The 26,185-nt window shown below is 40.8% G+C and overlaps 1 protein-coding gene across 1 annotated transcript in view; it reads right to left on the bottom strand.

Moving 5' to 3' along the window:
* Positions 1–13,719, bottom strand: part of TRAPPC12 (trafficking protein particle complex subunit 12) — an 88,958-nt gene extending 75,239 nt beyond the window's left edge. Inside the window, exons 1-2 of the mRNA XM_049784867.1 lie at positions 12,481–13,719; positions 2,378–2,490 (exon numbers count right to left, since the gene is read on the bottom strand). Of these exons, the coding sequence (XP_049640824.1) occupies positions 2,378–2,490; positions 12,481–13,717 (1,350 nt within the window). The 5' untranslated portion in view covers positions 13,718–13,719. The remainder of the gene's footprint in view (positions 1–2,377; positions 2,491–12,480) is intronic.
* Positions 13,720–26,185: the final 12,466 nt, after the last annotated feature.

Below are 26,185 nucleotides of genomic sequence, written 5' to 3'. Positions count from 1 at the left end.
CAACGGAACTATGGTCCCTAGTTGCCCAAAGAAGGGAAGCAAAATATCAGGAATTAAAGAAAGCTACGAAGACACAGAACTGAGAAGAAGTTCTGAGTGTGTGGGATTCATATTCTTCCATTTTGCCAAAGACAAAGAAGATCCCATCCCAGGAATAGAAGGAGGTACTGTTGATTGTTATTGGCAGCATCCTCCTGAGCTGAGTGGAAGACACTGTCTTCCAGAATCTGTCCTTGGTTCTGTGCTGTACTGTTCTTAGGTTCTCTGCATACACCTTTTGCCCACAAGCCCTGGGTAGCCTGTGAATGCAGTCTCAAGTGTCCTGTCCATTACAGCAGCTTAAATCATCATAAAATTAGGCATAACTGAGAAGATGTCTGAACTCAAGAGAACTAGTCAGTTAAAAACTTTTTGTTCTTGTTTTTGGATAAATGTTACTGTTGCCAACAAAGAAAAAAAATCCTCTTTTATATAATTTTTGTAAATTCTTTTTTTTTTTCTTTTTCTTTTCTTCCTTTTAATTATTTGTTTTTGGATTACATCCAGTGGTTATCAGAGCTTTCTTCTGGCTCTGCATTCAGAGATCACTCCAGGCAGGTTTGAGTGACCGTATGGTGGGGAGTGAACCTGACTTGACGGTATGGTTCAGCTGTGTGCAAAGCAAGTGGCCTACCTACTGTACTATTTCTCTGCCCCCTTTTTTCAGTCTTAACTCCAGACTTTATTCTCTGAAATACTGATGTCTCCTGAAGGTATCTCTAATACTTCTGTTACTGTGTGGGTTCTGGGCTACTGTTAAAAAAAACAACAAAAGATAAGCAATGAGGACTGTTCTATTCTGACTTTTACTATACATCCCCAATCCGAGGTAACTCATATGCCAATGCTGTAACATAAACATCAAGCGCCCTCCTCTAAATAGGAGGCTCAAGCATGTGATTTCCCTATATAAACCTTTAAAAAGTGTCATTTTCCCCTGTTAGCTGAGTTACAGACTCAGTCACTTCTGACTGAAATGAGCTGCAAAGTTAAATCCTCAATAAACTTCATATTCCATAACTATTATAGCTGAAGGAACTGAAACTTGCTTGAAAGATGAGATTTAAAGCCTTACCCTGAAGACTTAGTCACAACTGAGTAAAACATGGAAAACTTCAAAAACATTTTTTAAATTTAGTTAAAGAACATGATTGATAAATAAATAATAATAAAGTGATTTATAAATAACAAAGTTATTGATAGTGGAGGTTTAGATATCAATAGTTCAACACAAATCCTACCATCAGTGTCAACTCCCTTCATTAGTGTTCCCAGACTTCATCATCACCCTCATCCCAACCCTGTCTGCAAACTTAATAGGCACATTACAAACTTTGGTAGTTGCAGTTTAAATTTCATGTTTCAATGTTGCTGAGTCTGTGCTTTGGATTATAGAGATCTGTAACACTCTTCCACATCCCTAGTGTAACCAAACCCTCACCCCTGTTCCCCCATTACTCCCTTTCTCATTGTCTTCCTTCATGCCTTTCAAGAAAACAAACTCTGGAGCTGGTGCAGTGGCGCTAGAGGTGAGGCGTCTGTCTGCCTTGCAAGCACTAGCCTAGGACGGACCTTGGTTCGATCCCATGGTGTCCCATATGGTGCCAAACCAGGGGCGATTTCTGAGCATATAGCCAGGAGTAACCCCTGAACGTCAAACGGGTGTAGCCCAAAAAAAACAAAAACAAAGAAAAAAACTCTGTTTTGTTTTGATTTTGGCTTTTAGGCTACACCTGGCAGTACTCAAGGATTATTCCTGGCTCTGCATTCAGAAATCGCTCCTGGCAGTCTCAGGGACCATATGGGATATCAGCTCCAGGAGTGATCCTTGAGCAGAGTTAGAAGTAAGCTTCAACACAGCCAGGTGCATCCCCAAAACAGTAACAACAAATTATGTATCTCTAATTAATATATTTTATTAAACATATGTATATGCAATGTAAGTCTCTGTATATGCAGCTTCAACAAATTCAACCATTTAAAACCATGGATTTTTGTGGGCTTGGGATTTCTTTCAGCGCTAAAGCACTTGCCTTGCCTGTGTGAGTGCTAGGTTCCATCCACAACACACAACACAATAAAAACATCCACAACACAATAAAAAATAAACAAATAAAAATAAACAAATATAAACAAAACTTGAAAATAGTGATTTTTAAACTAATTGGACTTAAATTATAACAATTTTGCAGTGTAGGACTGGTATATGATCTAAAAATTATATTTATGTACAAAGGCGTTGGATAATATATTCAAAGCAATTAAGAGAAAATATTAAGAGAGAAGATAGGACTTATCAAAAAAAACAATACTAAAAATCAAATATATTTTTACTTACAATTAGCTGCTTCAGTCCAACAAAAGATTGTTCTACTGAGTTGGCATTTAAGACCTGTCTCTTTGCTGCAGCCTTTTCACCCAGGAAGCGAAGCATTAAGTCTTTAACTGCATCTCCCTTGAAAGAATATACGAAAAATATGTCAAGACAATAAAATGTTAATTAAACTCAGCTAACCAGAACCCATAACTAACCAAAATTTCTTTTTCCTCCATTGGTGTGTGGAGGTAAAAATGCTATGATTATAGTACATCAAAACTTCAATTAACCAGACATTGGCGTATTGAGGATGTTAATCGAATGTGTGGTTTAGCAGTGTTCTCTGTTTTCGAGAAGGATGGATAATTAACCATCATCCATTCAAGACTCACCTAAGAGGCACACCAAGTCAGGGTGCTTCTAGAGGTCCCTTGAGTGAGATGACTCATGGGGGATGGAGGCTGAAGCACATAGGCCTGGGCATTAGTAGTAGTGGCATAAGTTACCTGTCTTCTTTCCTTGTGCTAAGTCTACTCCAAGAAAATGGAGGGTGCCTTCCCTGGCCATACCTCATAGCTTTCTTAGCAGATCTTCTGATCACAGGAGTTAGGGTGGGCACAGGGCACACTCAAGCTGTTGGCCAGAGAAGAGCCCTCATGAGCTTCAGCTCAAGAAACATCAACCTTACAGACCTGACATACCAAATCAAAGATCCCTTGGCTCTTTTCCAGCATCTGTTAGAAAGATATATGATTGTGGAAAAGAGGTTAGATCTACCTGTGAATAGGGCTAAAGGATTAAACATGGAGTCCCATGGGACAGATTGAAGGGTATGGGGAGTATATGCCTTGGAAGGAACAAAGAAGAAGGATGTATCAATGGCCTAAATAACTAAAGAACTTTCTTAAGCTGGTAAGCCATGGGGATAGGGATAAGTTAAGGACAGAGGCCTAGGAGATTAGCATGTCTCAAGTAAAGAAGAGTGGGAGAGCATGTCCTAGCTGAAGTCCACCAACGCTAGTGCCCATGGGAACACTGGAAGCAGCTGAGAAACGAAGAACTCACAGGCACCTGCAGCTTGAGGGTTTATCATGATGAATAGGTACGGAGACATGCACCAGTCTGAGTTCACCTCTGTGAGGTGTATTCACTACAGAATTGCTACTGGTGCAGGCCACAGAGCAGGGAGGGAGACTCAGAGATAGGACAAAAGAACTGCGCCTGAAGTTTTGAGTCATCCTTTCTCTTTGGGGAAGCTACTGCCTGGGAGAGGTGTCAGGTCAGGAACAGTTCTAAGGCCATTGAGGTGGCCTGATATAGGGCACAGCCCTGACTGAACTGGCCTGGCTTCTGCTATACCCTCTTGGATTATGTCTGGGAATGGGTAACACAACAGCAGAGAACAAAACTCAAAACAAGCCCTCAAAACTCTCTTCTGAGCTACTGGGAAAAACAAAACTAAGGCCAGTCTATGACAGGATGGGTGAGTGGGACATGGCTAGAAAGGATAGGAACAAGACCAGCAGTGACCCACCCCAGGGAGAAGTCTGTCTGTGATAACTGAGTGTCAGCTTTGGGAGAAGATGGAGGGTTATCAAGTCCTCTGCAATGACTTCATGACTGTCCTAGGTCCCTTCCAAACATTTTCCTTTCCTTGTTGGGAAGAATAACACAAAATTAATAGTTCTACTCAGATGCAATGTTTCTTTAGTCATTCAGTATCGTCCAAAATGGTAACTCTAACTCTATTACCCGCCTCCCCAGCCCTCAACCCCTGCTGAGATTTGAGCAGGACACAGGAAGGCTGCTGCAACTGTCCCTGACCCCTTTACTGTGAAAAAGAAGGTGACAGCCTGTGGCAGTGGAGAATTCTAGGCCACATCTGCTTCTGTCCTGGTATTGAGGCTGATGTTCAGAGGTCAAGTCACATATCTGACGTTGCGGCCAAGCCCTAGATGCAGCATTCCCCTAATTTTCTTTTCAAAGGGAAAGGTACAACGCTTCAAATGCCAGGACCACGGAAGTGGCTAAGTAGTTGAGAAGGGATAATTAAAGGGCAAAAGAAAAAATATGATTTCACAAAACTTAGTGCAAATGCAACCAATGAGACAAAGGATGTTATATTAGCTGGAGGAGCTGCAGATCAGAAAAGGGCAAAATAAAATCTGAAGGTGCAAAGGGAGGACAGATTTAACTCCTCTATCCTTGGAAGTGCCCAATTAATTAGTCCACACTGCAAAAAAATTTTTGCCCTTAATATTCTGCTAGTTAACATTTCCGTTATTATAGGAAACTCCTTGACAATAGCACATAATGACTAACAAATTCTCACCGTTGAAAGCTCCAAGACATGAAAATGTCTTAACAGAAAGCTAACTCTTAATGTTTCATCAAGTTGAGGACAATCACAGTGCAGAGTCCGAGGGTGGTCTGCAGTGCATGTCTTCTCATGGTGTTGCATTGTAGGCCTAGGGCTGAGAGCTGGGTGGGGCTGGGGTGCATCTAGAACCCAATGGAATCCTTCAAATCAAAATGCCTCAAGGAAAGGCCACTGCCTCCAACATCAGGATAGTGAAGGGACATCAGCCCCAGCTCAGCATTTATGAGCAAATCAGACGTCCTTAGTGAGGACGTCTATCCCTGTCAGGTCCATTTTGGAAGTCAGGAGCTGATTCTCAGCCTGCTACCTCTCTACAGTGCAGTAACAGTCATACTACTCCCTTTATTTTTGCTGGGGTTTAAGGCCATTACCTGTGTGCTCAGGGCCTATTTCTTATTACTCCTGGTACCTTTTCATCCTTGGAAACCTTATTTGGTGTCCAAGATCTAACTAGGCTGCTGTTTACAAAGCAAGAGCATTGCCCTGTACTATCTATCTCTCTAGTGCCAGTAGTGCCTTTTTTATTTAATGCCAAAAGATGAAATAGAACCCTCAACAGCTGATTCATTCCAAGATGCTGAAATTTGTGGATGGGAGAACTAGAAAGGCATGCAACACACGGGATCTAGAAATCTGTGTGGGAGCTTCCAATTCTGCTACTGAATAAAGGTTGTCCTTGAACAGGGAGAAATAACAGTGTTGTAAGCTGTAAAGTTTAGTTCAGCCTTTGCAAAGAGCTCCTGCTGTGTACTCTGGCTTTCAGTAAAGATTTCAGAAAGATCACTTAAGAGTAAAAGTAAGTCTAAATTCAACCTAAAAACTTTTAAAGAAACCTGAAAATGATCAAATAGATCTGAAAATAAAACAAAACACAACTTACCTACCTTCTAGGACAAAATATAACTTTAAAAAAATACAATAGATTGAATATAGACAATCAAGAACAAGAATACTCATTGACAGCTTTTAATCAAAAATAACTAGTGAAAAAGCAGGCACATGACCCACAGTCAAGAGAAAAAAGTAGCCTCAGAGAGGGCACCAAGAAGAGAAAAAAAAGAGAAAAGTAAATACAAACAGGTCTAGTGATGAATTATGGAGCTTTCAAAAGAGTAACTATAATAGCTATTAAACATGTTAAAGGATCTAACGTAAAACTGGAACATGCTGAGGAAAGAAACACATTTTTTTCAAAAGACCACTGAAGATTTTGCAGAGAAAAAGATGAAAAAAAATTATCCTTGAATAGCTTCAACAGCAAATTAAAAGGTTTAGAAGGAAAGATAGGTGAACTTAAGACACAACAATAAAAATTTCAAAATAAGGGGCCGGGCGGTGGCGCTGGAGGTAAGGTGCCTGCCTTACCTGCGCTAGCCTAGGACGGACCGCAGTTCGATCCCCCGGCGTCCCATATGGTCCCCCAAGCCAGGAGCGACTTCTGAGCGCATAGTAAGGAGTAACCCCTGAGCGTTACCGGGTGTGGCCCAAAAACCAAAAAAAAAAAAAAAAATTTCAAAATAAAGTACAGATACTCCTCGCTTAATGATCTACCTGTTTAGCGACCATTCGTACTTACGACCATCTCTGCACCATTATTTTATTTTATTTTAAATATCCTTTTTCTATCTTGTACATGCTACAGTACAGTACTGTGGTTTTTGGTGCTTTAATGTACCTACTTTACTAACTTTATGTTCTGAAATACATTGCAGTACTGTGTGTAAATTACATAACCTATGCAAATTAAAACAAATAGAAGTTTTCAGTTTAATCTTCTCGTTATTTTACTTATTCAGAATACTGTATTGTCAAGTACTATGCATATACTGTACTACTGTATACAGTACATGCAGTTCCTCACTTAACGACCAATTTGCTTAACAACTAAGTCTTTGAAATGGAACTTGTTCATTAAGCGAGAAATATCTGTATAAAAACAAAAAAGATATACAATATACATATTAAAAAAAAACAAAAAACAAAAAACAAAAAAGCGGACCCAGAGAGATAGCACAGCAGCTTTTGCCTTGCAAGCAGCCAATCCAGGACCTAAGGTGGTTGGTTCGAATCCTGGTGTCCCATATGGTCCCCTGTGCCTGCCAGGAGCTGTTTCTGAGCAGACAGCCAGGAGTAACTCCTGAGCACCGCCAGGTGTGGCCCCAAAACCAAAAAAAAAAAAAAAAAAAAAAAAAAAAAAACCAGAAAAGCGCTAAAAGAAAAAATAAACTATAACGATATTCACAAACATCCCAGGAGCTGAAGGTGTCAGATAGACATACCTATATATATAATATATATAAAATATATAATATTAAAAATAAACAAATATGGGCCGGGCGGTGGCGCTGGAGGTAAGGTGCCTACCTCGCCTGCGCTAGCCTAGGACGGACCGCGGTTCGATCCCCCAGCGTCCCATATGGTCCCCCAAGAAGCCAGGAGCAACTTCTGAGCTCATAGCCAGGAGTAACCCCTGAGCATCACAGGGTGTGGCCCAAAAACCAAAAAAAAATAAATAAATATATAAACAATACCTCCCCCTAAAAAAATTCCTTACTGACTTCTTCAATTATACCAATAGAATGTGGAGTTGACGTTCTGAGAAATAGCAGAAAAAGAAACAGAAAACCAAAAAAGTCTATGAAGAAAACAATGCTGGAGAGACAGTATGGAGGTAGGGTGTTTGCTTTGTATGTAGAAGGACAGTGGTTCAAATCCCATATGGTCCCCCAAGCCTGCCAGGAGTGATTTCTGAATGTAGAGCCAGGAGTAACCTCAGAGCACTGCTGGGCGTGACCCAGAAACAAAACAAAACAACAACAACAACAACAAAAAAAAAAACCAGTGACCAAGAAAAATTCCAACACTTATAAAACGATAAATTCACAGAGTTAATAGAACAACAACAAAACACACACACACAAATAAGAAAACCTGATATTTCATCTAACTGATAAAAACCAGTGATAAAGGGAACAGAGAGATAGCATGGAAGAAAGGTGTTTGCCTTTCATGCAGAAGGAAGGTGGTTCGAATCCTGGCATCCCATAAGGTCCCCTGTGCCTGCCAGGGGTATTTCTGAGCATAGAGCCAGGAGTAATCCCTGAGCGCTGCCGGGTGTGACCTCCCAAAAAAAGACAGTGATAAAACGTTATAAATAACTGGAGGGGAGGGAAATACATGCACAGTAAAGCAAAGATGGAAGTTATTATAGGTATCCTAACAATGATAATGCCAGGAGATAAAGGAAAACAAATCTGACAACCTAAAATTCTTTGTCTTTTTTCAAAGAGAAAATTTTTCAAAGTAACAGAAACTGGGAAGATTGTACCTAGTAGACCTGCAGTAAAAATGGACATCTTTGGCTTACTGGAGACGTAAGAAGGTCTTGAAATGGCCTAGGAAAAGGCCACCTGGGCTTCCTTAATAGGAATCCTGTCAAAAGTGCAGAAAGGATACAGATAAAGAATCCCAGCAGAATGAGGTAGAAAAATATCCAGCCTCAAAGTCTGAATGCTGTAGGCCCAAAAGGTCAGAGCAATGTCCCATTATAAGATTCTAATCCCATGATTACCAATGAAATTATAAGGCTTCAATTTTATTTCTTCTTCTCCTCTATATCCTGCCCCAGCGGGAATATAACCAATTTTATTCTGATTTTAAAACTTTATGATCTCACAAACTTTCATTATCTAGTTAAGAATATAGGCTATCTACAACTATAATTACTTAAAAATACCTATCTTCTGTCATATTGTTTAGTGAAGTAAGCCAGAAGAAGAAAGACAACACAGGATGATCTCACTATCTGTGGCATTAGAATAAGGGGTGAGTAGGGGCCGGGCAGTGGCACTAGAAGTAAGGTGCCTGCCTTGCCTGCGCTAGCCTAGGACGAACCGCGGTTCGATCCCCCGGTGTCCCATATGGTCCCCCAAGCCAGGAGCGACTTCTGAGCGCATAGCCAGGAGTAATCCCTGAGCGTCAAATGGGTGTGGCCCAAAATCCAAAAAAAAAAAAAAAAGAATAAGGGGTGAGGAAAGGTAGCACAAACAGACCATCTTTGACCCCACAGCTAAGGTAGAAGAAGAAAAGAAGTCAAAGAGAACAAGATGAGTAAGAGAAGTAATGAGGGAACAAAAGTTGGGCTTCGATTATACTGGTGGTTTGGGAGAGTGGTATAGTTATATCCAAAGCACATACTCAACACCTGTGAAAACATGAGATTGAAGCTGCAGCCCCTGACCTTTGTAGAGAGGAAATGGAGCATAGGAATACTGGCAGAGAGAAGCTAACGCTAATGGTGGGACTGGTGCTAAAATATCATATGCCTAAAATTCAAACCATCAATAACTTTGTAAATCATAGGTCTTTAATCCAATAAAACATTATTTAATGCCTATCTACTTTAGTTTGAATAAAATATTACATATTCACTTTTAAGGCATCTGACTGAACTCAGAATGCTATAAAAGTGACTTCATAAAGAAACAACTGAAAATTTTTTTTGAATTTTATCCCATAAGAAGGGAAATTTTAATTAGGTACCAAATTGGAAATATGTCAAATGAAAGCATATTAAATAATTTATAATGAACAAAATTACATGAGTAAAAGTTTCCAGAGAAATTTTGTTAATAAACAAATTCAATGAAAGGTTGGCTGGCATCTTAAAAGCTTGGTGTGCACAGAAAGTTAATAAAATCTCATTTGTTTTTTACCAACCTGAAGGCCACTAAAGAATAACCAGAGCCTTTCCATTCAAAGCAAACCAAAAAGTTTTTCTCTCCTGTCCTGAGAATAGAAGGATCTTTGAGGAGACAAAGGTGAAAACATGTCTAATACATTTGTTTATTGAAATATCAAAGGTATTTTGGGAACTAATCTTGGTTCACATTTAATTTACCATAAAATTTCCAACATGATCACTGTGAATTACAAGAATATGGACAATAGTATCTTAGAACTTCAAGGAAAAAAATGTACTATTTCCTGATTGGCTACAGGCAACACATGGACTCCTGAACAACCAGCTGGGAATAGCCTTGAGCACCAGTGAATATAGTTCAAAAAGGATCCTCCCTCTATGTCAGGGGCCCTTAAAGGTTTTTTGTTTTTTTTTTTGGTTTTTGTTTTGGTTTTTGGGCCACACCCGGCGATGCTCAGGGGTTATTCCTGGCTGTCTGCTCAGAAATAGCTCCTGGCAGGCACGGGGAACCATATGGGACACCGGGATTCGGGATTCGAACCAACCACCTTTGGTCCTGGATCGGCTGTTTGCAAGGCAAACACCGCTGTGCTATCTCTCCGGGCCCAAACTTTTTAAACAGGGGGCCAGTTCACTGTCCCTCAGACCATTGGAGGGTCTGACTATAGTAAAAACAAAACTTATGAATGAATTCTTATGCACACTGCATATATCTTATTTTGCAATGAAGAAAGAAAACAGATACAAATACAATATGTGGCCCGCAGGCCATAGTTTGAGAACCACTGCTCTATGTCCTCGTCTCCCCCAACAAAATGTACTCAACAAAATAAGCTTTCACATTTAGAAGTTTTTAATTTTATTTATTTATTTATTTATTTATTTTTGGTTTTTGGGCCACACCCGGCGGTGCTCAGGGGTTACTCCTGGCTGTCTGCTCAGAAATAGCTCCTGGCAGGCACGGGAGACCATATGGGACACCGGGATTCGAACCAACCACCTTTGGTCCTGGATCGGCTGCTTGCAAGGCAAATGCCACTGTGCTACTTCTCCAGGCCCTTAATTTTAGATTTTTAAAAGATTGCTTGCAATTATAAACCATGCTGATGAATAATATTCCAGGAGCAGGTATTTATATACAAGTGAGATTATTTTATTATTAATAGTGGGGTTTCTATATCAAAGAACTAAGCACTAAGAGAGTATTTTATTTTATTTTATTTTATTTATTTATTTATTTTTTTTTTGGTTTTTGGGCCACACCTGGTGATGCTCAGGGGTTACTCCTGGCTATGCGCTCAGAAGTCGCTCCTGGCTTGGGGGACCATATGGGACACCGGGGGATCGAACCTCGGTCCATCCAAGGCTAGCGCAGGCAAGGCAGGCACCTTACCTCTAGCGCCACCGCCCGTCCCCTAAGAGAGAGTATTTTAAAATTTTCCAAAGTTGTTGGCCAGGCCAGAAATAGAGCCTAAAGTGCTGGGCACACCTGACATGCCTTATTAAGCCCCGATGGCCCCAAAATTAAACACTAATTTATGATCGTATTTATGACAGGGAATTTTCCTACATCTAACATACAGAATAATTATAACTAAAAGAATTAATTAGATAAATGTTAATGAGAATAATTTACTATTTTTGATTATTGGTAGATTAAACTTTTAATTTTAAAAAATATTATTTGTTTGTATTTTAGGACTATACAATGTGGTGTCCTCAAGGACTATTTCAGGCTTTGTGCTCAGGAATCGCCCCTGGCAGAATTCAGAAGTCATATATGGTTTGAGGGATTGAATTCAGGTCAGCCACGTGCAAGGCAAGTGCCATACCAGCTGTTAAAATCATGCTAGCCCAGACTTTTAATATTACAATTTCTTACATACAAAATCACCTATTTTTGTGATTCATAATTTTAGAGCCACTCATATTTTTCTTAATCTATTAAAATCCAAGCATGTTATCAAGCACATTATAAATCAGTATTTCTCAAGGGTGGGCATCTGTGACAATACCCTCAGGATATCCACTAATGTAAATGTGGGGAGCCCTTACACATGAGACAAGGAGATCAACAAGCAGGTCAGAAGTGCCATGGAAGGAAACAAAGTATGATGGAGGCTATGGTCAGAAAAAGGTTGAGAAACATTTATTATAAACATTAGAAACATTATTTATAAATAATACAACTATGTTTTTCCAGATGAAAAAAACTATAGGATTTATCATTTATTTGAGCTTAAGTGTCACAAGAAAATGGATCACAAAAAGTTTAGAACTATTTCAGACAAATGAGTAGCAAACTAGCTTGCTAGCATTTATTTCATAGTACCTGAAATACATGAAGGAAATCAACAAGATCTAAGTTTTCTACCAACTCACAATCAAAATCTTAGGAAATGCTGAAACAAAGATTTTTCAAGTCATTAATAGTATTATATATACATATATATACACATATATATGTATATATATATGTATGTATATATATATACATATATATATATATAAAAAATTTTTGGGTCACACTTGGCAGTGCTCAGGGGATACTCCTGGCTCTACACTCAGAAGTCATTCCTGGCAAACGTGAAGGACCATATGGCCATATGGGATGCCGAAATTCGAACCACCATTTGTCCTAGATTGGTGGCGTGCAAGGCAAATGCCCTATTACTATGCTATCTCTCCGGCCCTGATATTTTTTGTTTGTTTGTTTTGGGGCCACACCCAATGATGCTCAGGGGTTACTCCTGGCTATGCTCAGAAATCACTCCTGGCTTGAGGGACCTTATGGGGCACTGGGGGATCGAACCACGGTCGGTCCTAGGCTGGTGCATGCAAGGCAGACGCCTTACGACTTGAGCCACTGCTCCGGCCCCAATTTTTAAAGAATTATATATATTTGAAATATATATATATTATAAAATGTATCTATATATTTTATTAAAGATAGATAAAAAAAAAGAACAAGATACCAATACCAAATTACTTGTTACACTAGGCAAGGATTCTGCCAGTGAATGTTTTAACAACTTTCCATACTTGCCTGGATGTTGTCAAACTTGAGGCCTGGCATGGTGAGGTTTTCTTTGTCGATGAACACTGTGCTGTACTGTTGAGTTGCTACTGCAATAAGGACCTCCCTGGTGCTCTCCCCTGGAAGCCAGGCATCATTTCTCCGGTCCATCTCACTCATGCTGAGGGCTGTGGCAAAGGGGTCCTCACTACCTGCAAACACAGCCTGGATCTGTGAGAATGGCTTGGGAGACTGAGGCATTTCTAGAGAAGCAGTGGAGATGCCTGATTCTGATCGAGTCACCCCTGGGGAATAAGAAGGATCAGTAGATCCAAGCGATTTCTCTCCCACTGGAGTCGTGAGAGAAGACAACTGCTCTGGAACTGAAGAGGCTGCATTGGGGTTACTGACAGAGATGAACGTGGAAGTAGTGAATGAATCAAAGAAATCTGCAGCCACAGAATTAGTGCTGGTTGTGTCTCCAAAAAAGTTGCTCAGGCTGGGGCTTGGCTGGACCACCTGAGGAGGTGTCTTGGCTGCTGACTCATTGGGGCCACCGAAGCTGGGAGATTTCACCATCTGAGACTCAAAGCCATCCCGCAGGAAGGGGGACGTTTGGGAGCCAGTAGGATGGGACTGGCTGAAAATGGTGCAGACAGGAATGGGCTCATCCTCTGGAGAGGCCTTCCTGGAAGAAAGCTCTGAGGTTGAGGCCTCTGGTTGAGACTTTTCTTCCTTGGCCTCCAAATCTTCAGCATCTTTGTTTTCAATGGCAGGCTTGTCTTTTGTTTCTTCTTGCCCTGGCTCATCCTTCAAGGGTACCCTGCTATCAGGGCTTATCTCAGAGACACCCTTAGGTGTCTCATCCCCATCACTTTCACTGCCCTTGCTCAGAGTGTCCTCCACTCCCTTATCTATGGCATTCTCTAGCTTGGAATCAGAGCTGCTTTCCACAGGCTCAACCATATCCCGCAAACAACCAAGTTCGCCTGTATCATCTTCACTATTATTCGGAGAGTCAGAAATGAGGACACTTTCCATCATGTGTTCATTTAGCTTGTCTACAAAATTATTAGAGTCTTCAGATACAGTTTCATTCTCTTCAGACCCAAACTCATCTCCACCAAGGTCAATGGTCTCCTCATGGTAGAGAAGCTGCCCTGGCTCTTCCAGAGGCCCCTGCAGAGAACTCCTCTCAGTCTGTCCCACAACCAGTGCAGGGTCTTTGGTCAAGTTTTGGTCAGCCCCGCTTACATTCTCCATGGTAGCTGAAACAGAGACAAATAAAAGTTGAACACATCAGCTTTCTATGTGGGCTATAAAACTGTTTTCCTAATTAAAAGAAAAGTGACAGCTACATGCTTCTATGACATTTGTCCAACCCTACGAAAGGGACAATGCCAAGAATGAACTTTAAGGTAGACTATAAAGGATGATTATGTTAATACAGACTCTTTGAGCTTAATAAATGTCCCAATCTGCTGGGTTATGGTGAGAACAGGGAATGCAGAGCACATATGAGAAATGTCTATACCTTCTGCTTAATTTTACAGTGAACTGAAACTAAACAAAGTCTAGGCTCAGTATGGAGTTCGGTGGTAGACTTCCAGATCGTGGGTTTCATTCCCATCACAATAAATAAAAAAGTTGATTAAATATTTATTAGTAATATATTCAAATAGTACAAATTAAAGAATAAAAAACCTGTAGCAAAAGTATATGGAATAAATTTTACTCTAATTATTTGATTCTAATCATTTGTTACAGCTGAGTATTGGAAGTACATACATATAGTAGGATCCATAGTACATCCATAGTAGGGCAACCATCACCACTATCTCGAGAAACCTCATTTCATGCAACTTAAATTCTGTACTTAGTAAACAATTTTCCATATTCCTTTCTCTCCAGACTCTGACTTCCACCATTCCACTCGATGACTATCAAAGTCACTAGCTTTCGGAACTTCATACAGTGCAATCACATAGATTTTGTCTTTTATTTCTCTTAGCACAATACCCTCATGGTTTATTCAAGCGGTTCATAGTTCATTCAAAATTTTGTCTTTTAAGGCTAACACTACATCAGATGTACCTACCACATATGTTTATCCACATCCATATCTGTTGATAATCTGCTAGTTTGCTCACATGTTTTGTCTACTGTAAATATTGTTATGCACAGTATCTTCTCCAGATCCTGCTTTCAATTCTTTTGGGTATACACCCAGAACTGGGAATGCTGGATCGTATGGCAAATCTATTTTTAAGTTTCTAGTAACCAACAAACTGTTATCATAGTGACTGTACCATTTTACAATCCCATCAGCAGTCTATGAAGATTCCAGTGTCTATGGGGTCGGAGTGATAGCACAGTGGTAGGGCATGCGCCTTGCACATGACCGACCAAGGACTGACCCAGATTCAATTCCCAGCATCCAATATGGTCCTCCCTAGTCTGCCAGGAGCAACTTCTGAGTGCAGAGCCAGGAGTAACCCCTGAGCACTGCCAGGTGTGGTTCTCCTCTCCCCCCAAAAAAGATTCCAATGCCCCGTGCATTTTACCCCAGACCTTTTTAGTTTTGCCTTTTTTTTTTTTTTTGATGGGAGTTATGCCATGGTGCACGAGGTTTCTAAGCTTTGAAATCTTATTTAGTGTATGGAACTCAGCTGAAGTCCTTTGTGATTCAGCTTACGTCTTATTTAAGATATCAAGGTGACTAGAGCAAAATAATGAGTATAAAAATAAAGACTGAGGCACTGTGCTGGGTTAATGTCACTGCTCTAATTGTTTTTTTATATGTATTTTGTTTTTGGGCCACACCTGGCTGTGCTCAGGGGTTACTCTTAGCTGTCTGCTCAGAAATAGCTCCTGGCAGGCACGGGGGACCATATGGGACACCGGGATTCGAACCAACCACCTTAGGTCCTGGATCAGCTGCTTGCAAGGCAAACGCCGCTGTGCATTTATATGTATTTTGTTATGTAACCCCTCTGATATAGCTGCTATCATTTCCTTCATTTTTCAGATGAGTAAAGTGAAGCTTGGAAAAAACATGTATCACTTACCCCAATATATCTCTATTAGGCTCAGAATCAGGCTAAGTAGGAATTGAAATGTTAACTCTGCTTAAGGCCACCAAATTAAACAAAGAGTTTAAACTAAAAACAGAAAAAAATCATCTACTCTTTTTCCTAAAGAAATTTACTGAAAAAAAAAAAAAGTTACATATAGCTTTACTTGCCCTGAACAAATTCAACTTAAGAGGAAAAATCGTTTTTTTCCTCAGGGGGGAAAAAAAGCCAAAACAAAACAACCCTTTTGACCTTTAAAATCTACACTTAGCTGATCTTTTTATGAGATTACTTTTTTCTCACTGTCAACACTTTTCATCATAGTATTACAAATTAATGCTCTACCCTTTTACATCATGGATAACCCTGAGGTCTAAAACATTTTTTTTAAAGTAGATAATAAAATTTAAACCTTTGGGGGAAGTTTCTTGCTCAGCAGTTACTAATTAATTCTCCATTTCTAATATAGTCATCTTATAATTACCAGCTACATAGATGAAGTGAAAATACAATAAAGTCCTATTTCTAGTAATATATTCTAGTGAGCTTAGAGAGAAGGCTACCATGGAGAGAATACAGTCAGGTGGTTAGTAAGGCTTGGGCAGGAAGGAAATAGAGGCAAGCATGAATCAACAGGTGAGTGACACAGAAACCAGTGGCTTTATACAGACGGGCATCTAAAATCCTGAGAAGAGATGGCCTCTTCTAATCACTGCTGGAATATTATTCAGTCGGGTATTGAATTTGGTCTTGACTACAACCCATGAACATTGATGATGCTGTTAGTGTCTGGTTACCAGTCTGATTATCAGATACCGGTAATTACTGGTTCTTAGACTTTTTCAGAAAAGGTGAAAACCAATTTTGATTTTAATGTCACATCTACCAATATTGTGTTCATAAACAATTCGTGGAAAATGTAGTATATATATAAATATAAAATGTAGGATATATATATATATATATATATATATATATATATATATATATATAATTACAGGAAAAAGCCAGTAACGGATGCCAGCAATCAAACTACCTCCTGCCTGGGTCAGCTGCTTGCAAACGCCCTACTGCTGTGTTATCTCCCTGGCCCACAATGTCTTCTTTTATATAAACGGAAGAGCTGAGAAAATTCTATTCTCAGCTTAAGATAAGTCTAAATTACTTCTTGTCAAGACTAATTTATACATATAAGATGGTTCTTACAGAATAAGACATGGGTAAAATGTGCACCCTTGAAAGGCTCACCACTGTTGACCTTGCTATTGACCCATGAGACACTGGAATAAGACTGCTAATAACCAAACAAAACCCATTCATTAGGGGGATAGGTATTGAATATACAGACATCCAGGAAATAAATACACTTAGCTAGAAAGATGATAGTCTGAGGAAAGGGCCTGTAAAGGTCATTTAGGGACCTTTAATTACTAATTACAGGGAACACAGGTACCATTAGGAAACACCCCATGGGTATGTGTGTGTGAGGGTTCTTGTATTCATTCTTTTATATGCCATCTCTTCCAGAAAACAATTCAGAGACTTTTGCATTATCTACTACAGGTCCCTTTGTTATGAAAAAGCCTAGCTAGGTTAGATTAGCATAGATAGGGAACTGTCTATTAGAGTTTGCCCTTCTTGCTGTGTTTACTGGTTCTAAACAATAGCTACTGTAGATGAAGGACAGTCAGGGCTCAGTCCACCAGGCTGTGAGACCTCTGACCCTAGGCTTTTCTCTTATGTATTTTTCTTTTTTTTTTATTTAGCTGATTTTATATTGATGTCCATTTAAGTGTTTTGTTTTTGTTTTATGGCCACAACCAAACGGCATTCAGGAGTGACTCCTAGCTCAGCACTCAGAAATTACTCCTGGCAGGCTTGGGGGACAATATGGGATGCCAATGATTGAACCTGGGTCAGCTACAATCAAGGCAAACGCACTATCCACTGTTATCACCCTACCAATTAAGTTTTTTTTTTTTTTTTTTTTTTTTTTTTTTTTTTTTTTTTTTTTTTTTTTTGGTTTTTGGGCCACACCCTGTGACGCTCAGGGGTTACTCCTGGCTATGCGCTCAGAAGTTGCTCCTGGCTTCTTGGGGGACCATATGGGAGGCCGGGGGATCGAACCGCGGTCCGTCCTAGGCTAGCGCAGGCAAGGCAGGCACCTTACCTCCAGCGCCACCGCCCGGCCCCGCCAATTAAGTTTTTTTAATTAAATATTTTTTATTTAAAGCATTGTGATTTACAAAGTTATTCACAGTTCTAGACATACAAGTGAATGTTTTAGCACCAGTTTCACCACCAGTCTTAATTTTTGTCAACCAATATTCCCAGAATCATCCCATCCCATCCCCCACCATTGTGCCTGCCATCTGAACAGGCACCTCTTTTGGGGGGGGGCACACCGGCAATACACAGGGGTTACTTCTGGCTTAGAAATCACTCCTGTGGGGCTGGGCGGTGGCGCTAAAGGTAAGGTGCCTGCCTTGACTGCGCTAGCCTCGGATGGACCGCGGTTCGATCCCCCGGCATCCCATATGGTCCCCCAAGCCAGGAGCGACTTCTGAGCGCATAGCCAGGAGTAACCCCTGAGCGTTACCGGGTGTGGCCCAAAAACCAAAAAAAAAAAAAGAAATCACTCCTGTTGGGCTTGGGGACCATATGGGATGCCAGGAATCAAACCTGTGTCAGCTGTAAGGCAAACATCGTACCCACTGTGCTGTTGCTCTAACCCCAACATGCACCTTCTTAATCCTTGAGGTGCCCCTGCTTTAGTCCATTCACCTAAGGCCAGACCCCAGCACATAGGTGCTGTAAAACCTGCAACAGTAATAATTAAAGGACAAACTTTAATTTGCCTATAAGTTATTTGTAATATCAGGAAAAAGTATACACAAGTGCACCTGGAGATGCTTGATCCCCCGGCAACCCATATAGTGCCAGGAGAGATTTCTAGGTGCAGAGCCAGGAGTAACCCTGAGTGCCGCTGAGTGTGGCCCCCAAAACAAAAAACAAACAAAAAGAATGTTCATTAACAGTACTTTGTAGTGTTAAAAATCTAAAACACCTCAAATACCCAACAATAGAGTTGTGGCACCATGACACAACAGACATTATCAACAGCTAATTTATGTTATTAGAAGTGTCAATCCTTAAGGTACTAGTAGAATTTTATTTATTGAAAGTGACATCTTAAAATTTTCTAAAAAGCAGCTAGGAAGAAGATAAAAATAGACACATTCCCTATTTACCAAATTACCTAACATACTTTTTTTTTGGGGGGGGAAAGGGGCACACCCAACACTGCCTCAGAGGGCTACTTCTGGCTCTAATTTAGGAGACTATATGTGGTACTGGGATTAAAACCAGGGTTAGCTGTATTGCAAGACAAAGTCCCTGTACTACCTCTCCAGTTAATTAAATACTAGAGCCTTACCTGAGGTTGACTTGGGGTTCAATTTCTACAACTGCATAAGGTCCCCAGAGGCCCTCTAAAATAAGCATAGGAGTAAACCCTGAGCACTATTAGAGACAGCCCCATAATGAAAAAATAAACTCCTACATACTAGAGCAGATTTTGTTTTTGGGTCATCTCTAGCACTGCTCCATGAATTACTTATGGACGGGGATTGTGGCGCCATATTGTTTATTCCTGAGATCCAAACCTGGATATGTACAAAGGCATGCACATATCCTGTTAAAATATCTCTATGGTTTAGATTAAACAAAATCCTCCTAAGTGCCAAAACTCCAGAAAACAGTCAATGGAGCCTAAAATTTTCAAAATACAGAATGATATTATTGAAAGTCTCATGAAATGACCCTGCTGAACTACTCTCAAAGAACATGATGGCACTGAATTCATATAGGCTAGACTAGTTAGGGTTGACCACACTGAGGTCTTCTCGGAATAGGGGTAGGAAATTCCTCTTTCTGACTGAAGGCATTAGTAGCAGCTACATCTGACAACTCTAACATAAGAATGCCAACCTCTACAATGAACCTCTATAAACTATCAAGCTAACCAAATCTTCTAAGCTTCATAGATCCTAGATAACACAGTTGCATATGTGATACCTCCAAATTTTAGTAATGTCAGTCCAAGTAGGATCACAGCAAATCTGAAGGATTTTTGTATAAACCACCAAGCTCAATGAGCCTAAACTATAACAGGATGATGGTTCATCTAGCCACTAACCTGCTAGGTAAATCCTCAGGACAATGACTCTTTAGTAATAAACACCATTGTGAGGTAATAGAAATGATTAACAAATTGGCTTTTATTGACCCAGGTTTTGACACTTCCATTTTGCCTTTGTGTTGTAACAAACAATATAGAATAAATTTGTTTGTGCCTGCAAGGGGTAGGTGGTGGTGGTGGTGGTGGGGTGGAAACTGTATTATGAAAAAAAACTAAGCAATGACTTTAAGAGATTTAAATTCATTAAAAAAGGGTGTGGGGGGGCCAGATAGATAGCATGGAGGTGGCATTTGCCTTTCATGCAGAAGGTCATTGGTTCGAATCCCGGCATCCTATATGGTCCCCCCAAGCCTGCCAGGAGTGATTTCTGAGCATGGAGCTAGGAGTAACCCCTGAACGCTGCCAGTTATAACCCAAAAAACAAACAAACAAAAAATGGGCATATGAAGAAAGGGGCTGGGTAAAGGGTCAGTGGCTAAAGCATCTGTCCCACAAGTGTGAGGCTATCAGTTCAATCCCTGTGTTTCTGCATGCAATGGAGTATGATCTGGATCATTCTGCTCTTTGGGCATAGATGCTCTGTTCTCTACACAAATGATGAGTGGCCAGATAGTAGTCATTGTGTGTCAACATTGCAAATGCAGAATATGACAGTGACTACCTCTACTCAACCTACTTCAATTTACCCACAAGCACCGCATTTAAAGAGAAAGCTGTGTGAGACCATTGCAAGGAGCATATATCCCAGTGAGCACAAGTGCAAGCATTACAACAGGATAACTACAAACCCTTGGGTGAGCAATACCACAAAGTATATATATGACCTCCATCAAAACAACCCCAACCAAGTGAAGGGAAGGGGGTATCACTAAGAATAATTAAAACGTTTGTCCAGAGCCCTCTCTGGGCATAAAATTCTTAATCATATAGCTTTTATCACAGTACAATAATGTAAACTATTCCATGAAAGTTCTAAATGTGAAAAGAAAACATAATTATTTTATATTTACAAAAGCTCCATATAAAGAACACTTAGTAGGGGTTAAACCTCTATTATTATCAGGATCAACTTATATACATTATCTTCTCATAAAGAAGAGAAAAACGCATTATTTGCCCAAAGTTACATTGTCAAGTCTTGATGTTGACAGAATTTCAATAATTGTTTCTCCGCTTCTGCTTTCCTAATAAGTAACAATCCAGAGCAGAAAGGTGAGGAAGAAAGAGGACTGAATGCAGGCTCTGAATAATTGAGGGAATCAGTTGATACTGACTCCAGTCATTCATTTTAGTCTTGGGTTCCTCATCTATAAAATACAAAAAAATAGCTAAAAGTAATAAATGTTAAGAACTTTTAAAACCGGGGCCGGAGAGATAGCATGGAGGTAAGGTGTTTGCCTTGCATGCTGAAGGTCGGTGGTTCGAATCCCGGCTTCCCATATCGTTCCCCCAAGCCTGCCAGGAGCAATTTCTGAGCATCGAGCCAGGAGTAACCCCTGAACGTTGCTGGGGTGTGACCCAAAAACAAAAACAAACAAAAAAAAAAACTTTCAAAGCCGATAAACTGCATGCATATAAGCAAAGTAACTGCAATTTTAAGGAAGCAGAATGATAACATACTTTCTTGGAATGACGAATCTTCCTAGCAATCACAGAATATAAGGACTGAAAAATCAATGCTGCTACTGCATTATCTTTCTTTCTTTCTTTTTTTTGTTTTTTTTGTTTTTGTTTTTGTTTTTGGGCCACACCCGGCAGTGCTCAGGGGTTACTCCTGGCTGTCTGCTCAGAAATAGCTCCTGGCTGGCACGGGGGACCATATGGGACACCAGAATTCGAACCAACCACCTTTGGTCCTGTATCAGCTGCTTGCATGGCAAACACCTCTGTGCTATCTCTCTGTCATTATCTTTCTTACATTCCCCTTTCCCACTTCATCACACAGAGGACCTGACTCACTGTTAACAACTTTGTAGTAGAAAATAAAACCCCTCTTATTTCAAATACACCATACCATTAAGCAGCCATAAAAAGGCAAAAGCCCAAGAAAAAAATGTCTTATGGGATGTGGTGGTGGTGGCTCAGTGGCTAGAAATGTCACCTGGCAAACTAGCAATTAAATATGGAGAAGCAAATACTAGGAGTTCTGTCCAGGTTGAGCAGCACAACCAGAATGTGCGTGAACACAACCTCAGCAGGCACCACTGATACTGTGTGATCCCTGGCAAAGCACAATCAAGTGTGTATGACCTCCAGAGGACATCACAACAAAGGGGAGGGGGGAACAAACAAAATATAAGAAAATGTTTCATTGCTGTTTAACTCATAGTTCAGAATAAGTATGACAAACACTTAAAACACCCCCTCACTGTTTTTTTTTTTTTCCTTTTTGGTTGCTGACAGTACATAACCTAGCAATCATTTGTCTCAAGGATGCTGTGGAAAGGACCAGGATGGGTAACAGCCACACATTTACACATACCAGTGACATAGTAAATGCTTTTACATAAATGATCACATTCGTCCCTGACACTACTGAATTGGGTAGGGCAGGTTATACACATCTCTGTAATGTAAACCAAAGAGCTTTGGTCATCGAGTACCAACCAGCGATGCATCCTGGCCTCCTAACCCTACAGGGATATCTGCTGAGATTTGGGGGGCCACTCTGCAGCTGTCTGCCTAGGGTTCCTCCAGTTAAGGTTACACAGAGGAGCACACTGAGGACCCACTGGGCCTGAGGCAGGGTAGCAAAGGCAGTGGGGATCGCCCAATTCCCACTCCTTATGCATCCTGGGCACCCCAGGGAGGACGACCACTGGACTGGAGACAACCCTCCTTGGAATAGGCCTAGGAAAAAGGATCTCTCTAGGGATCCCCTAAGGGCAGAGCTGGCAAGAGAACATCAAGTTAGCTGAGAATCTGCGGGATTGAGGTTGGGACAGCCCGACCCCTCCTCCTTGACATCCAGGGCCCGGATCTCACCTGTCCCCCCACCCACTAGGGTTGGGGAAGGGGTCACCAGCAGCCGTAACTAGGGTCCGGGAAGAAGGTCGCGGGCAACCAGGAAGAAGGTCCTGGAGGTGGCGTCTTCTGCGCCTGCGCACGTCGACGTGCTCCAAGACGCCTCCAGAGCGCGCCCAGTGCGCGGCCACGATCACCGCCCCCTCCCGGAAGTCTGGTGCGGTTCCGGTAGGCCTAGAAGTGGGCGGGGCCTGGGCTCCCTGGTGTGGAATGGGGTGGGATTAGGAGAAGGAAGTGAAACCGGATTCAATTTAGGAAGCATGGACAATTTACTTCCATACTTAAGGAAGTTATGGGAAACTCAGAGTGGGGGAAGGTGAAAGGGGACTTTGAGTTGCTTTTCACTGCTGACAGAGGACCCCAGAAGTTCTGCTGAGGAACTTGTTTTAGTGTCTGTATGTCTAATGCATTTATTGTTGTGTGTCTGTACCAGTGTTTTCAACCTTTTTGTGCAAAGGTATACTTTTTTCATGAAAAAAAAATCACGAGAAATCATTAGAAAATTAAAAATTGGGGTCGGCGAGGTGGCGCTAGAGGTAAGGTGTCTGCCTTGCAAGCGCTAGCCAAGGAAAGGACCACGATTCGATCCCCCGGCGTCCCATATGGTCCCCCCAGGCCAGGGGCAATTTCTGAGTGCATAGCCAGGAGTAACCCCTGAGCATCTAACGGGTGTGGCCCGAAAAACCAAAAAAAAAAAAAAAAAAAAGAAAATTAAAAATTTAAATTTAAAATTAAAAAATTAAAATATTTAACTCTGTGCCTATATTGACTGTATATAAAGTAAATCTCTTGAATAGGAATCAAATAAACACAAAGAAAGTGTCTGTACCAGTAATGTGTTTTTGTTTGTTTGGGTCACACCTAGCAGCTCTCAGGGGGACTCCACGTTCAGAAATCACTGCTGCCATGCTCGGGGGACCATATGTGATTCGAACCAATGACCTTCTGCATGAAAGACACACGCCTTACCACCATGCTATCTCTCCAGCCCCCTCCAGTAGTCTAATGTAATGTAATGTAATGTAATGTAATGTAATGTAATGTAATGCAGTGTTTTTCAACCTTTTGGTGCAAAGGCACACTTTTTTCATGAAAAAAAAATCACTAGAAATTACCGTATTTGCCGGTGTATAAGACGACCCCCTAATTTTGCAGTTAAAAACATAAGTTTAGGCCTGTATTCTCTATATCAGACAGAACGTTCCTGTGCTGCAACTGTATGTACCACAGTGAGCCAATCACAACAAGCAAAGGTTCAAAGGTTATACTATAATAGACTTCCTCTCTGACTCTGGCCAAGCTGAGCAGGTTTTTTACAGTGTAGATTCGGGTCCAGAACATTGTCTAGTTTGCATGCATCAAAAGCCTGCTTGGATCGGCTGAATTAGAGAGGGGGATGATTGGTCCCTTATCAGAGGCACCTTTTCTGGCAATCCCCTGGTAGCGTCAGTTAATCTCCCCTACTACATGAACGAAACAACACCCCACCCTCCGAGCCTAGCACTGAACCACCAACACGGTTAGCTGGGTTTTGCCAGAATTAGCCCCCAGATCTCCTGAGTACTGTTTGGGAGCCCCCAAGAAAGAGATTTGGAAACTCTGCGGCCTGATTTTTTTGTTGTCGTTGTTTTGTTTAGCGGCATATTAAAACATTTTTCGGGATATATTCGGCGTATAAGACGACCCCGATTTTTGGTTGACTTTTTTGTTTCAAAAGTCGTCTTATTCGCCGGAAAATATGGTATTAGAAAATTAAAAGTCGGGGCCGGGCAGTGGCGCTAGAGGTAAGGTGCCTGCCTTGCCTGCGCTAGCCTAGGACGGACCGTGGTTCGATCCCCCAGTGTCCCATATGGTCCCCCAAGCCAGGAGCGACTTCTGAGCGCATAGCCAGGAGTAACCCCTGAGCGTCACCGGGTGTGGCCCAAAAACCAAAAATCAAAAAAAAAAAAAAAAGAAAATTAAAAGTTAAAATTTTAAATTAAAATAATTAAAAGGGACCGGAGAGATGGCATGGTGGTAAGGCTTTTGCCTTGCATGCAGAAGGATGGTGGTTCAAATCCCGATATCCCATATGGCCCCCCGAGCCTGCCAGGAGTGATTTCTGAGCATAGAGCCAGGAGTAATAATAATGCCTGAGCGCTGCTGGGTGTGACCCCCCCCCCCAAAAAAAAGTGCTTTAAGGGGCCAGAGAGATAGCATGGAGGTAAGGCGTTTGCCTTTCATGCAGAAGGTCATCAGTTCAAATCCCGACGTCCCATATGATCCCCCATGCCTGCCAGGAGCAATTTCTGAGCCTGGAGACAAGAATAACCCCTGAGCACTGCCAAGTGTGACCCAAAAACCACACACACACACACAAAAAAAAAGTGCTTTAAAAAAAGAATTAAAAGATTAAAATATTTAACTCTGTGCCTATATTGACTATACATAAAGTAATTATCTTGAATAGGAATCAAAATTATTTTATCATTACTTTATTATGAAATAATCTAATGATTGGTCTATTTGTGAGCCGAAGCCACATGTTACGGATGAAACTGGAATTTTTCCCATGGCACACTAGTGTGCCGCGACACAGTGGTTGAGAGATGCTGATGTAATGATACTAGTGATAAAGATGGTAGTAATGACAGTATTGATACTAGGTGGTGAATTTAATGGAAAAGTATGAATGTCCTGCTTTCTCTTAGCTCTATTACTTAATCTCAGGCAAAGGGAGTCTGAAAGGATTTCTGTGACTGTGCCTCTCTTTTTTCTTGACTTCTCTTGCTTTTGCCAAGGTATCATTCATTCGATAATAATCCAGCATTAAATGTACCTGATGTTGTGCTAAGCCCCAGCAAACAACTGAATAAAACCAAATTTGGACATTGCCCACTTTTTGTTTTTAATGATTATACATTATCTAATTTATTTGTAATAATAACCTCTATTTAAGATGTGTGGTTTTATATATATGCATATGTTGCAAAATATTTACTACAGTTGAACTAATTTAAGGTATCCATTGCAGCTGTGTGAGTTGAGATCCACTCTACACACACACACACACACACACACACACACGCCACACTTGATGGTGCTCAGGTTTACTTCTGGTTATGTACTTAGGTATCATTCCTAGCATTCTGGGGGAGGATACCATATGGGATGCCAGAGACTGAATTGGGTGAGCTGGGTACAAGACAAAGGCCCTACCAGTTGTATAACTCACCCCCAAAGATAAACTGTCACTTATTATAGTCACCATGCTGTACATTAGGTTCTTACATTTTGTATAATTAAAAATGTATATGTTTCATCAACAGCTTCCCTCCACCTTGCCTTTGCTAACCACCATTCTATTTTCTAATTAGATGATAGTATACTATTATCTTCTTCTCTCATACGGGATAATTTTACATGCTTACTAGCATGTATATACATATATAT

Source organism: Suncus etruscus, chromosome 12, assembly GCF_024139225.1.
Source record: "Suncus etruscus isolate mSunEtr1 chromosome 12, mSunEtr1.pri.cur, whole genome shotgun sequence".
NCBI classification, from domain to species: Eukaryota; Metazoa; Chordata; class Mammalia; order Eulipotyphla; family Soricidae; genus Suncus; species Suncus etruscus.
Note: the sequence above shows the minus strand (reverse complement) of the source record. Positions and strands in the feature narration are given on the sequence as shown.